Consider the following 14757-nt stretch of genomic DNA (forward strand, 5'->3'; position numbering starts at 1 on the left):
GCTCTTTTCTTGTTTTGATGAAACATCAAATTACTCTCAAATGTTCTGTGTTGCCCACTGGTACATCTCCATGCATATGCTACACATTTAGTCACACAAGCAGCTGTCATTTACAATGGACATGTACCAGTGGACATGCTGTTATTTTATCATCATGTGTCCTGCCTTTAAGTTGAAACCACTCTTGAGCAGCCTAGTTTGAAATGCATGACCCACGTGGATAAGAAGAAAATAATAAATCCAGAAGACAAAAAGAGCATTGTTTGTTCATTCAGACTTTAAGAGTGCACAGAGCTCCTGAATCCTTTGCTTCCCGTTCACTTATACCTCTATACCCTAAAGCCAGTGTGATAACAAGCTACCAGCTCTGTCAGTGTCTTGGCCTGGCTCCACCAGGAATCCCTCTGTATAGCTTTAGGTGGCTCTCCCTGTTATTCCAGGCTTTCCGCGCCTCCGTTTGATCCTCTACTTATCACCCAACACAGTGATTAAATGTCTAAGTCAACTGCCAGCCTTTTCCTTTTGTGATTGCATGGCAGCAGCACATTTTTCACATGCTTCTCTCCAGTGTCAACAGTGCGCCACCTGTTTTACACCCAATTACTGTACAACAGGCTCCAAACACACCCTCCTCTCTCCAACCCCCCCACCCCCAAAACAGACACTACAGTATACAGGACTGATCTGATGTTCCACTTGAATGCACAAGAGATGTAGTGAAGTGGAATTAGGGTCTTAATTATACAGTTGAGATAATGATATTTACAGAACACAGGTGCTCAAATTCAGCGTAGCAATAAATAACTTGATGACTCGAGGACGGGATTAAAGCAGCACTGGGATTATCTTCTCTTGTATTTACCTCAGAAAGCTTTAAAAGATTTATTGATGGCCGGAACATGAGACTAATAGGCATGATGGCTTTAAGATAAAATAGTTTTTGTGTGCTTGATGTGATTTAAGGCATCACAGTAGAAAGATATTCATATAAACTTCACGCATCTGCTTTTGGTTCCCAAAGAACTCCAATAAAACATATTTTATATAGTTTCACCTTGATACTTGTTGACTTTTACTAATTTTAAGAGAACTGCAGCAAACCTGATTATGAACCAATGATATGAGCACCTGACTGACACATCAAAGCTGATTCACAGAGTAAACACATCTGTGGTTAAAAACACCATAGAAATCCTCCCCTTTATTGGAAAATGTAATCAAAACTTAAGTTAAGTGAACCAAGGTTTAAAGAGGGATTTACTGACAGAGCTATTTTTCAAAAATAACAAACTCAGAAACTGAAGTGTTTTTGAGCACTGTGACAGCCGCACACAGAAGCATGTTCATAAAATGCTTGCTTTGCGTTCCGTGTATACCGTGTCCGTGGATTTGTGGGGAGAGTGAAAATGCTTACATGTAAAGTTTGTTACGTCGGCCGGTCATTTAAGCGTGAAGTGCTGGGAGCTGAGACTCTGGTTGAGGGCACTGCCGCTGCTGCTCTGGGAGTCAGTGTGGTGGTCTTGGTGTTGTTTTTAACACACAGGAACGCAGACCTGGGCGTGTGGTACTGCTTTGGGCTGCCGTCTGCTGGAAGGTGAAGAGCCAAGAACTTTTTTAGAGCTATGTCTAATGCTGTACAATCTTAGAGTGGCACAGAGGGCCAGTAAATCACCATGTTCCTCTCTGAGTCTCAAACTGTGCTGAGGTGTGTGAATGGACTCTTTGATAAGAGCGCCATCTGAGAGCGGGGCCTGCACTGGTAGTGGCGGTGATGAGGACGGGGGCGAGTTTAGTCAAACGATGGGGCTAACTGCAGCTCTTTGTGATGTCAGCTGAACCTTAGCAGAGCTGTGAGTGCACATCTATGACCTTTTGACACTGAGGGGAGAAGTGAAAGCAAGAGAGGCTGGCGGGGGTTAAAGATGGTGCTCAGCCAGAGAGGCAGCACAAAGTGGTGCCATTTGGTTGCCACAAAAAAAAGAAAAAAGAAAAGAAAAGTCACTCTCTTAGTGAATAAAGAATTCAAGGGAAGATAATCTCAATGACAAAGACTTTGGGATCTGACATTTAATTAATGATCTCCAGCCTTCAGATCAACCACTCTGTGCTCAAACAGTCACCCATCATCATGCAACAAATATGTAGATGAAACATGAGTTACACTAAGCTTTGCTCAGACATCTGCAACCACAGAGCTCCATCTGTGATATTACAAAGCACAAAGACTTGCTTACAGCAACAGAAATCAGTGAAGATGAGACTGAGAGGGAAAATGCATAACAGGGGGCTTTGGCATCAGAGCATGGTGGTTAGGGAACACCAGCGGTTACAGACCACATAGTGGTTAGAAAACTCTTATTCACTTACTGTGTATTTATTATTGTTACTGTTTTAGAGTAGTTTCATAGTAGCAGTGTTGAGCAACTGTAACAAGAAATTTCCCTGTGGGGATCAATACATTTTTTTTCTGACTGTGATCTGATTCTGAAGAGAAGAGGATTTCTCATCAATTCAGTTTACATTATTCAGCTTGCAAATAGAGAAGCTGTCGAGGGTGTTAGGATGATTATTCTGTATATATACACCAGGGGTTGCCACCTTTTCTGGCATGTGACTCCTCTAAAGAAGCTATGTTTATTTATGATTGGGTCATTCGAAGAGTAATTTCCTTCCCCCTGTTTCATTTGAATACGTTTTAGTAGACTGAAGAGGTAAAATTATTCAGTAGTTCACAAGAAAATAGAGGAACATCACAAATAGAAACGCAATTTGGTGTGGTATAATGTTTTTTTCTGCTAATCTATTCTCTTTCGCAGCCCATCAGATTTATCTTGCATGCAACAAAAGTTTAAATTATATAGTTCTAATGTCTTTATAAATATTTAAAACAAAAGAGGGGGATAGAAATTTACAGTATGCTGGAGAATATGCTGGTTAATTTTAGCTGAAACATTTAATTACTGGGCAAGAACAGAGACAATATTTAAAGGAGGCAGTGCGTAACCTATATTTAGAGCAGCACTGGAGAGATGTGGGAATTGAATTTGCATAATACTGAAGGTGTAATACGTCTATGAAAGTCGATAAAACATCTTAAACAGTGTTTCATGTTGCCAATTACAGATAAATACATCTACTTACTGAATTTACTCCAGTCGTCCTTGACATATTTAACTGCCAGGAAAATAGAACTCTCTTTTTTTTTATCCTGAAATTCCTCCAGATGGCAAGTCATGTTAGTCTGAATATTTGTTCAATATGAACCCGTGGATTTGATTTGATTTGGATCCATATATAGTTTCAAATTGATGATTCAAAACATTTTCTTGCAGCAAATCATTGCTAATCATCATTTAGTATACCAGTGATTACAATGCCCTTTATGCCTGGTAGAAATTTCTCATTTTTAATAAAATCATAGGGATACAGGGAGATGCTTTGTTTTTGTTTTTTTTGGTGTTTCATAATATCACACCAGGATCTGACTTGATTTTGATTAATGTATTCAAAGACTTCAGCAATATCCCTGGTAAAAGGAAAACCATGTCTGCTGCTTTTTATTCACATTAGTCACTCAGGAAGAAATTTTGCAGAAAGAGGCAAAAAACAGCTGAGCCAAAGAACTTTAAGAGTAATATATACATAAAAGTAGGTCTGTGTCAGCAACATGCCAGGACTTGATTACACCACTTATCTTGACTGCCTATCGAGCACCACTGCAACATGAACTGGTGCAAATGAACCACAATGCAAAGATTTTTACTTACTACAACCTCAAGTTGAGTATGATTGCCCTTTTCTAAATATACATTTGCTCACTTGAAACTGTAGCTCTGTTATTAAAAAGTGTCGGACTGACACCGCTGCAGATATGTGATGGAGGAGTGTTGGTTTTGGCTGCCATACACTGATACACTGAAAGGCAAATGGGTGAAAATTTGTGCTTACATGTCCCTAATCAGTGAAAATGAACACTGTTATCACTGCGCGTGTTCGATGTTGAGTGCAGATAATTCCAAATCCTTCTCCAATGGGAAGAACAGAACTCTTCCTGGCAGCACTCAGCAAGGTGCTGGCAACACGCAAACCACAAATAATAGAAGTTAATTCCACAGACCAAAGTCATGGGCTATAAAATCTTGAGGGTCTGGAAATTTACCTGCACTGGAATGGCAAGTTATAAAACCATTATTAAGTTGGTCTACCACAGATTTCATCAAGGGTTCTCAGCTTTCTTTAATATAAGGACTAAATTTAGTACATTTAGTGTCAGTCTGGGACCCAGGCCTGCTCAGTATTTCAAGGACTATGTCAATAAATAGACCTTTTGTGAGTCCTGATCCACAGCTCTCTTTGATGGAAAGCTTTTTTTTTTTTTTTTTTTTTTTTTCATAGGAAGGATTAGTACTTTAGTCCCAAATCAACACTGCTCTCTGGTGGCAGTAAAGAAACAGCACAGAAGAAAACTTTATGGTAAAAAAGTAGCCATATACAGCATGCAGTACTACATTTAACCACCAGAGTATACTACATGTCAAGATTTACTCAAGTTTAAGAGCCATGTCCTCATCTCACCTCACAAAACTGACACTAACCTGTAATTGAGATATAAAACATCTCCATAAAATAAAAACTCCCTCCAGTGCTGATAAAATGGGACAGTATTCATCAGTTAAATTCCTTTTCTCTAGTGGTGAATGTGCTTCAACATACTCCACAGACCACACTCCAGAATATGATGAATACATTACAAAAAAAAAAAAGTCCACAGAACAAAGTCCATGTATGTACTGCAGATTGAAGTCAAGTCAATCCCTGCTCTTTGAGATGTTAATCCTTAAATCAGAATTGTCGACTGCAAATGGCTCCCTTGAAATCCTCTCAAAAGACTTTCAAGCTGGTGAAATTAAAGCAGGTTTTAGTGTTGATTGTGTGCAAAATGACTCTGACTGTGTCTAATTCAATATATAAACACTTAACCAGCTTTTCAGGAGGCTGCTCCTGCACTGCAGTGTTGGCAGGGAGCAAGAAGGGAGATTGCACGCAGCTCTTACCTCAAAACAACTGGAACTTCTGCCCTAATTAAACTCATAATCTACCTAATCAAATATCACTGTTTGCGTCTTTGTATTTGTGTGTGTGTGTCCATGTCTGTGGCCTTTTTGCTGGAGTTTTCACATGAGAAACTCAAAGCTCAAATGCAAAAAAACAATTAACTGTAGTATGACAGATGGATTCACTCTGACTTAACAAGATTCACATATTACCAGCTTGTAAAGAGAGCTGTGGTGCAAGAGCATCTGCGTGTTTAATTCAGAGAAAGTTCCTAAATCAAATGTTAAAAAATACCAGACACCAGGCACTTTGCTGTGGACGGGACACATTTTTAACAAGAGAGTTGTTGCAAGGAATTTTGTTTAAGTGACACATTTTAGTTCGTCTTTTCCAGTTTGTCTGTTGCAAATACTGGCATCATAGCCTTCCCGCAAGGTTAGAGGTTCAATGTGTTTCAAATGCAATCTTCTCTCATGAATTATATTGTGGAGAGAAAAACTGTGTGATCTCTGAAACCTTGAATACTGAAGCTTTTGTGCCCTGTCCCCTTGAAAATTCAAAGCCCACACAGACCACAACATAAGTGTTAACTCTTTGTCATTTTCTTTATGTCGCTGTTGCTAACTGTGCTTCACTTTCTCTCCAAATAAAAGTGTTTCTGAGTCTGTGCGCAAGCTCTGTTGACAGAGGTGGTGATTATGAGAGAAGAAGGACTTTAGGTCTCATGCATCTCTGCCACATGTGGCTCATTCTGTCTTTTAAATTCCAGTGTGTGTGTTTTTAATTCTCTATTAAAAAGAAAAACTCTTTTATACATTGTAATGTTGTCTACACTTTGGTATTGGAGTAAATACTATTCTCTTCTTCTTTGCACAGGTGCACTGAAGAATCACCTGGACTCAGATATGGTTCACTTGCATGAATAGGCAACAGCAGTTGCTCCAAAAGCAAGAAACAAAAACATACATAAAAAAGATGATTAATATGAGGTTAAGGAAAAATTCAATAAGTCAATTTGACAATATATCAAAAAAAGATACATTATGCATACAGCACATTAAAAATGTCATACAAACACATTCATACATATACGGCATATACTGCAAACTGAACTCGCAGGGTATCATCAGACGCCTGTTCTCTTTAAAAGATAATGGCAGATGAAATCTGCTGATAGTTGCTTTGTTTTTGTATTTTCATTTACAAGCTTGTTCTTTACAGCTCTTTGTCATCACAGAAATCCGATGACCTCAAATTTAAAGAACCGCAAAGTATGAAAGTGAGTTCCCTATTATCCTACAGATATTATGGATGAGTTCATTTGCAACCTAATGATAGAAGCTGAAGTTTTATGACTGAAATTCATTACTTCATTAAGCAACTACTGTGGTTTATTACAAGGAGAGGGAAAGCAATTAATGCAATTAAAGAAATACAGTAATAATTCTTATGCTTGGTTAATTTTTGAACTGGCACTCTCTCCTTTTCAGCTTGGTTCCCGTCGGCACTAGGCGTGCTTCACAGGCAGGGGGGTTTCAGGTTTATTTTCCCCATTATTTCACTTCATCAATTTTAGTGGAGGGAAATTGAGTGAAAATTTGTGAAATGGAGTAAAGCTGTAATCTGTGCTGCTCTGCTGTCTTTGGTCTTTATCTTCATCTTATCTTTAATGGATTATTTTTTTTCCTAACTTGTACTGTCTCAGGTGTATGACCCGGTGTGTGTGTGTGTGTGAACTCTCTTTAGTCATACGGTAAAAAGTCATTGAGCGTTTTCCTGTCCTGCCCTGGGTTCAGTCGTCTCAAGCTGACTGGAAATAACTAAAATAATCAGAGAAGTACAATCGTTCTTTCCTTCAATTTAAGACGCAGAAACTGTCAAAATAAGGCGTTGTATCAGTTCAGCCAGTGTACATTAAATGCCCTAAATTTCGTTTTCAAATGTTTTCATCGGCAATTCTAATTCATTCTAGGTCCTACATATAATTATGAAAACGACCTGGTCAGACCCGAAAGTTGGCGTTGTTCCTCAAAACCTGTTGCAGCACTTATATTTTGAAAGGTAAAACCGGAAAACGTGGCGCGTATGCTTTCTGCCTTGACAGTGGTCCTTCACATTAAAGGCACCAGGGAGGCAGGGTTAGGATGAAGGTTTTTAGAAGTCACATGGACTCAACTTTCTGACTGGTGTCCAGTCGCGGTGCTCTTACGCTGTGTGTCCCACGTTGTTGTTTAACTTGATTTCTTTTCATTTATAAACTTAACTTGCTTTCCAAGTTTTTTTTTTTTTTTATCCAGCATTTCGGCATTGTTTTTGTACTTTCCGTGGACTTTCAGTGCAGAGACCGGCTCCTCCTTCACTTTCGACCATGCTGCAAACTTTACACTTTCACAACTGAAACCTGTTCTGTGATGTGAAACTCTGAACTGCCGAAGGAAATAAAGTTTGCCTCTATTTACCCCCAACAATGACTGAGGAGAGCAGAACTGAGCACAGAGCGGAAAGCGGGAAGGACTTGGAAAAACAGCTCCGGTTACGAGTGTGCGTCCTAAATGAACTTTTAAAGACTGAACGGGATTATGTCGGGACACTAGAGTTTCTGTCGGTGAGTGTTGAACGGTGATGATACACAAATGCACGTTTCACTTAAGAAAAGGAAAACAGAAAGCACGCAAACCAACAAACAAACAAAAACAGCCACCCTGCTTAGTATGCATGGTGCATCAGGCTCCAGAGCAACAACCCGTCCCCTAAGTGTTACATGTTAATAACCTGTGCAAACTCATCTGCATGCCACTGCTACTTTTACTGATGTGAGCAGGATGTTAAACATACGAGTCAGCTTTTTTAGACTGTTACCTGTAGTACTTTGTGAACCCTCCCTTTTGATGCAGATATTAACTTTTTAGATTGCAAGTGTGAAATTGGAGGAGCAGGCACAAAGGGGCATGGCACAGCTTTAGTTCCTGCACAGCCAGTGTGATGTTTAATCCTCTTCCCATAGGCTCCTAGAGGCTCATAGAGGTTTGTCGGGCAATAGCTGATCAGACAGACATTTAAACCTAGATCATTTTGTCTAACAGAGTCTTCATGGTGATAAATAACAGGCGGATGAATCACAAATCACAACAGAACAACTGTTCCTCTTTTAAATGGCCTGATCTTGATTTAGCGCAGTGAGGAAGGGTTTAATTATGCTACGCTTCTTGAAGTTTAAAGTGCATCAGCCCAGATCAGAACAGATAGAAAACTTATATAAAAACTGTAGCTCACATTCGGCTCAACAACTCAGCTGGGAACACATCTCCTGCCTCACAGGAAGGATGTGCTGCCAGTTTAATGGTATTATAAAAAAAATAACAAAAACATCCAACCTCAAAAACATGACAGATGGAAGGGCAACTCAGGAAATGTTCCTTGTTTAAACCTGAAATCTGTGAAAAGCTTTCACTGTGTAAACCTGGAAATCAAGTCTTTTAACTGCTTTGTTTAACAAAGAAATCTCTGGCTGTTGAGGATGTTAAAAGTGAACACGCTAACATGATGTTATCTGAACTGTGGGTTAGCACGGCTTGATGTCTTTCACCATATTTTCTCAGCAGTTTCAGCTCCTCAGTGCAATGGGAACTTTGCGTGGAAGTCGGGTCGAAAGGCCACTGTGTTGTGTGTCATCAAAAGCTCTATTTCCCAGACCACATGTATGAATGCGTACAACCCGACCCCCCCTCCCTCCCACCGCCCAGATGTTTCCAATGGAGGACAGAGGGTCCAGAGAGGGGATGGTGCTCCTCTCTGTCTGGTCTTTCTTAGAAGTGGCATCACTGGAGAAAAGGTGGAGGCGATTACATGAGGGAATGTGTCCTCTGTCCCGGTGGTGGGGGTTTGGGGAATGCAGCCACCCCTCCTTTGTCTCCCCTGTAGTGCTGGAACTGGAATTCATTTCAGAAGTGACTGACCCTTACAAGGCAACACTGTTCTGGTTGGGAATGTTGGGATGGGAGCCTCAGATTGAGATCTGACGGTGAAAGATAGTTATTGTTGGTTTTAGCTGCATGTCATAGCTTTGGAGGTGGAAGATAAAAAAGCTAGAAAGTGAGAGAAAAAGATAAAGAGTCACTGTTATCTACTGTGTTATCATCTGGGAGGTCCAGGGGAGCATTGTGGAAGATACTCAGGATGATCAAAGACAGCCCTACTGGGGAGAGGGGTCATATTGAAGACCTTCATCTGATCACACACAAACATGCTCTTACCTCCCCCACTTCCTCTACTGCCATGCTACAACCAGTTTCAAACCACCCATGTTTCTGTGTCTAGAAGTCAGAACGGAAGACATTCTAGCCCCCCCCCCCCCCCCCCCCCCCCCTCCCGTGTGACTCCCTGGTGGGATAATCCAAGGGACTCTCAGTAGGAGCAAGGAGAGATGTAGACGGGATATTGCTAGAGGGGTGAAAGGGAAACGGGTAGAGAGGCTCACAGAGTAGATATTGCCAGGAGGGTGAAGGGTAGGGGTGGGGGTGGTCTCCGCAAGTGGCTGGGCTTGGTGCCTTCTCTTGTAAACCATATTTCCTGGAGGAGGAATTCCTCCGAGGTTAGGAAATGCTGGGGAACAATGAGGCTCCAGTTGGTAGCCGAAGTTGAACTGTAGAGCAGAGATTGTTGCCGCTGATCCGTGGGACCCAAACACAATGCACCTCATACATATTTTACTATTAAGGTAGTGGAAAACAACGCAGAGAACAAGGATGATGAGAGCAATTTGTCCCGGACAGTCTGAGCCTATTGTGTGGCTTTACCTAACCTCTCGTGGGAAAATATGCAGATTGCATCTTAAAGGTGTCTTTACTGGAAAGTCTAAATTTGACTTCCTTTGGATTAAAGCATCACCTTTTACACACCATGTACTTCCACAGTAGTCTGATAGTGATAGGCAGGCTCTAGGGAGACTGTCTGAAATCTCTCAGGCCAATCTTACATAATGAACAATTATAGCTGGAGATAGTGGGCGGCGGTGGACACTGGTGTTTATCTTGGACAGCTACGAGCCAATAAAATGACAGTCATTCTTAGAAATGCCTCAATGAGAGGAACAACTCAAGACATAATGTAAACAGTCACTCTAATGAGTTCTTTGCACTTCTGCATTTTCTTTTTTTTGTCAGACTGTCAAGTGAAATACTTTGCTTAGTCTCCGCCTTTGTCCACCGTTGATACAGAGACACTGAAAACCGTTTGCTTGCATGATAAGCACTTAGAGGAGAGAACGCGAGACGGGACAATGGAGGAAACCTTTCATGTCCTGGTTCTGGTGGGAGATGTGAGCCACAAGTTAACTTAATATATTCCGAAGAGCTTTGCAGTGCATTAAGTGGTCCCTCAGCTGCTGGCTTCCTCTCCCTAACAAAAGCCTGTTGAACTATGAAGCGACCACTGAGTGTTATGTTTAAAACAGTTTTAATCCCTTGCATCCATTGAAAACAAAGAAATGTGGGTTGAGATATTGCAGTAGCTTAGATCTTGTCATTCTCTTAAGAAAACTATTAATTATTAAGTGATGAAATTCAAGAAATACTGTATATTGCATCTGTACTTTCATCTTTTAAATGCAGCTGTATGTGATTGTCCTTGTTACACTGTGTGGGCTTTATGTGGAAAATTTGTTGGTCAACAAACATGTTGGTGGTCACTTAAAGGCAGTAGAGTCTTTTCAGTGAGAATGGCTGCAGGAAGTGGGAAATGAAGCCTAATGGAGAAAGCAGCCGCTAAGAAGGAGCATTAACTGGCTCTTAGAAACCCAGGTGTTCAAGTGAAACCCGTGTGTGTGTGTGTGTGTTTGTGTTTGTTTACAGAGGCTCAACATCTCTCTCTCTTTCTCTCTCAGGATTTGGATTTGTTTACATCTTGGCTGGGACGGTCACGTTGGCCCAGATTGCTTGGCCAAGAAGTTTTCTGTTTATTCTTTTTTTTTGTGCTTGTAACATATGACCAGTGAGCATGCTTGAAGGAGGTCAGGTTAGGTTGGGTTGTGGGTGGGGGGGTTCCATGACGAGAAGGTTCATACCCTCCGGACATACAGCTGATGACCCCAAAGGTCACAACCTCTTGTTCCTACCTCTTTCCTGTCTGTTAATCTGTAGACTTCATGTCATGGCAACATCCACCTCTCCTCTTGTGTTCTTTTGGAAACAGAAGGACATTGGATGCTGATGATCGAGCAGAAAATCATCTCGCCATCTCATTCTAAAAAGTTTTTATAATTCATTTGGGGGAGATGCATGGTTACAAAAAGCAAAAGCAAACATTTATTTTAGTGAAATGAGACTGACACCATATGATACAGCCCATTGTGCACATTTTGCTAAGCTGTTTAAATAGCTTAGCAATCAGGTCCCATATCAGATAAGAGGACATAATCAGCGTGTGCTCACATGATGCTAGTGAGCTGGGATTGGGTGGTTTCAAGGCTGAGGGCGAGTTCTCAATGCAGCTAGCCTGCCAGTGGCCATTTACTGTTGCTTACATTTGTTTGTCTGTATAATGGGCCAGATTTGTTGATAAGAGATTCCACAGAAGGCTGTGTCTTCACACAGGCTGCCGTTTCTGCCCTGATTGCTCTCATCTTCGTTTCGTAATTACCTCTTTTATATCTTTATTTGGGATTGATGATCACCACATCTGCCTTTCATCCCCTGTTCCCTTTCAACTGCCTCAAATATCTCTTGCTGCCCCTCTTTCTTTCTTGTTGTCCACCACTGGGTCCCAGGGAGAGCAGTGGCTGCACATGTTCTATCCATTATTTTGCCTGCGGTGTTGACAGGAAGTGTATTTTTCCACTTTCTTTCTACATTAAAGCTTATTATGATCCCATCAGGCTAAAACTGCGTGCTTCCTCATCACGGAACAGAATCCTCCACAAAAAAATCTTCTAGAGGTCAAGTTAAATTCAGCTCTGTCTTAATTTTTCTTATTCCAGGTACATAGACACAACGTTTCTGTGTATATGTGCGTGTTTGTAAAACAGAGGAAAGAAACAGAAGCAAAGAGGGAGAGAGGTGAGATGTTTTTCTCCTTGACTCTTTTTAATTGGATTTGGTCAGTCTCTCCTCTCTAAGAATACAGGCATTCTCTCTTGTGTCTGTCCCCAGTGTGAGGCCCCTGAACTGATGAAGTGGCTCACTTGCATTTCAATTTCACAGCACTGCCTCTACACAAGGGGCTTGCATTTTATGCCATATTTGCAAGGCTGTAACTGTCACTTCTGCATTACTTGTGATTTGTCAAAGCATGCATTCCTGATAAGAGTAAATGCATTGTCTCCCTGATTTGCTGTAGATGTTTATTTTGTACCTTTTTAATTTTTAATGTGCAGTACCAATAGATGCATTGTGTGAGACTTGTGTGCGTAAACCTGTTTAGCACCCTATCTTTAAGCTAAATCTGTCTTTTAGCAAAGCTGAAGATAAATGATAGTGAGGATTAGCTCGGTGACAGCCTTCTCCTGCAGTCCTGAGTCCCCTATCAATTAAAACACTGAGTGGGATAATCCTTCATCTTCCCATTGAGCAATGCTGCTTTGGGAGCTGCTGTGTTTTGCATTTCTTTCAATATTTTATCCATTCATCTGAAAAAAGAAAAGATTTAGCAATTTCCTAGATGAACCAAATACGATTACCATTGGGAAATATTCAGTGACATGCATGCCTACATTATGGCAAGCTGTCGAATTGCTAGAAAAATGGAATTTTGTAATGTTCAATGGGAAACGTGAGAATGAAAGTTAATGCAGTTTGATTTAAAAGCTAGTGTCTTAGGTTTTTGACCTTTTGTGTAGGGCTGAAAACCAGGGGAAACAGCTAGTCTGGTTCTTTCCATAGGTAACTCAATTTGCCCCAAAATCCAAAATGTTAAAACGTCAAGTTGCGGATTAATGGGGAGATTGTGTGCCACATCCTGGGCTGGGCACAATGACTTCCTGATGTCTAGTCATCACCATGACAAGATTATGCAACAAGCGGGAACTTCAGGAAGTCACTGCTCCCAGTGAAGAAATAGTCTGGTACATAATGCCCCCCAAGAAAACACACCGTTTTTACACTTTGGTTTTTGAATTGATTAAACAAGCAAAAAAATATTTATTAGGGTTTATTAGGGTACTTTAGAGGTTCAGGTACTGGTGTTTCCCTTTGTTTCAAGTCTAAGCAAAGGCTAACCAGCTGCTGGTTGTAGCTTCATATTTACCTTGCAGATACTGAGTGGTATTGATCATGTCATCTAACCTCTCAAGAAAGGAAATAAGCGTATAAATTGTCAAACTAATGCTTTAAGTGAAATTAGCATAGAAAAAAAAAACATGCTCATATTTTTAAAAGTGCAGTATTAAAAAAAACTGGTAAAAAAAAGTCAGGGATAGTGACGACATTCGAACTGAAAACTTGCAGCAACACCTGTGTGAGTGTGCTGTTTGTCTGCAAGAGCTAGAAGTTGAGTCTGTCCTGTGATTTCATTGATAACTGTGTGGTTACAGTCATGTACACCCTCTCTCTGTCAGTGTAAAGTCCCTCTGGCAGGGTCTTATATTGGAGAGGGTTCTTTTGCTTTTGTCTCAGAGGCCATTTTCAAGCAGGATTTCCTTCCTTCCTGGCCCTCCCCATCTTTACATTGTGTTACATGTTTCCTGCTCAACACACACACACACACACACACACACATCCACACACATCCACACACATCCACTACCATACACACTCACACACTGGGCCAGTGAAAGCAGAGTTTTACTACAGATGCCCACTTGGCAACATGAAGCTTCACTGCATACACGATAACGACGCAGTGACCCCAGCATTGAATCCATCGTGTGGTTTCAGCTCAGGAGGCAGAAGTGGTGCTGTGCTGCTGCCCAGAGGAGAAGGGTGTCTTTGATTTGGCCAGGTCCAGCTGCCCGGTCACATGGTGCTTACGTGCGACAAGCAGAAAAGTGGCAGGACTTCGGTAGACACTTGTCAGGATGTACATGCAGCCTAAAAGGGGTCATCATCACAAGGGGGGCTGTGTTTTAATTGGCATGCTCAGCTGCAGGAAACGCACACAGACACACACACAGACACGCACACTTGCTTGTCCAAATCAATATGCCTGCAGTGTTGGTTTATCTCTCTCAAACCTCCCATAGTATTGCCATAATTTTTGATTGGTTGGATGCAGTTGGAAAAAATGACAATATGTTTACAAACCAGTTAAACATTGGTATGTTGCTTATTAGCCCAATTGGGGTTATTGCCTTTACAAATTAAATTACCAGTCATGTGGTTTTGTATCATGAAGTGTCCCACAAACAGCTGTCTCTACATTTTCAAATCTTTTTCCAAATTTTTTTTTTTTTTTCTGATTAAGTGTCCACTGAAAATGTCTAGACAAGTTTGCATGTTTCCTCTGTGGTTTAAACTCACACTTTCCGTGTCATTCATGTCTCTGTCCATCCTGCATTTCTGGGCTCAGAATCCATAAACATCCAGAGCTGGCCAGGCAGACGCGATGGGAAATTCCACTTCTCTCTAAATTATTTAATTAAACACTTGAATAGGATTTGCTATAGAAGCTCTGAGAGTTAGACAATTGTCTCTCTGTCTCTAAGCATGCCCTGTCTGCAGACGTCCTTTTCATGACTGCCTTTCTTTCTCTTCATTTTATTTTCAGTGTCTG

General features: G+C 41.0%; 1 protein-coding gene across 1 annotated transcript in view; it reads left to right on the plus strand.

Annotated features, from left to right (window-relative positions):
* Positions 1 to 7225: 7225 nt before the first annotated feature.
* The window catches only part of prex2 (phosphatidylinositol-3,4,5-trisphosphate-dependent Rac exchange factor 2), an 86896-nt gene continuing 79364 nt past the window's right edge, over positions 7226 to 14757 (plus strand). Inside the window, exon 1 of the mRNA XM_041065593.1 lies at positions 7226 to 7660. Within this exon, the coding sequence (XP_040921527.1) occupies positions 7523 to 7660 (138 nt within the window). The 5' untranslated portion in view covers positions 7226 to 7522. The remainder of the gene's footprint in view (positions 7661 to 14757) is intronic.

The sequence above is a fragment of the Toxotes jaculatrix genome, chromosome 20, assembly GCF_017976425.1.
Source record: "Toxotes jaculatrix isolate fToxJac2 chromosome 20, fToxJac2.pri, whole genome shotgun sequence".
Lineage (NCBI taxonomy): Eukaryota > Metazoa > Chordata > Actinopteri > Toxotidae > Toxotes > Toxotes jaculatrix.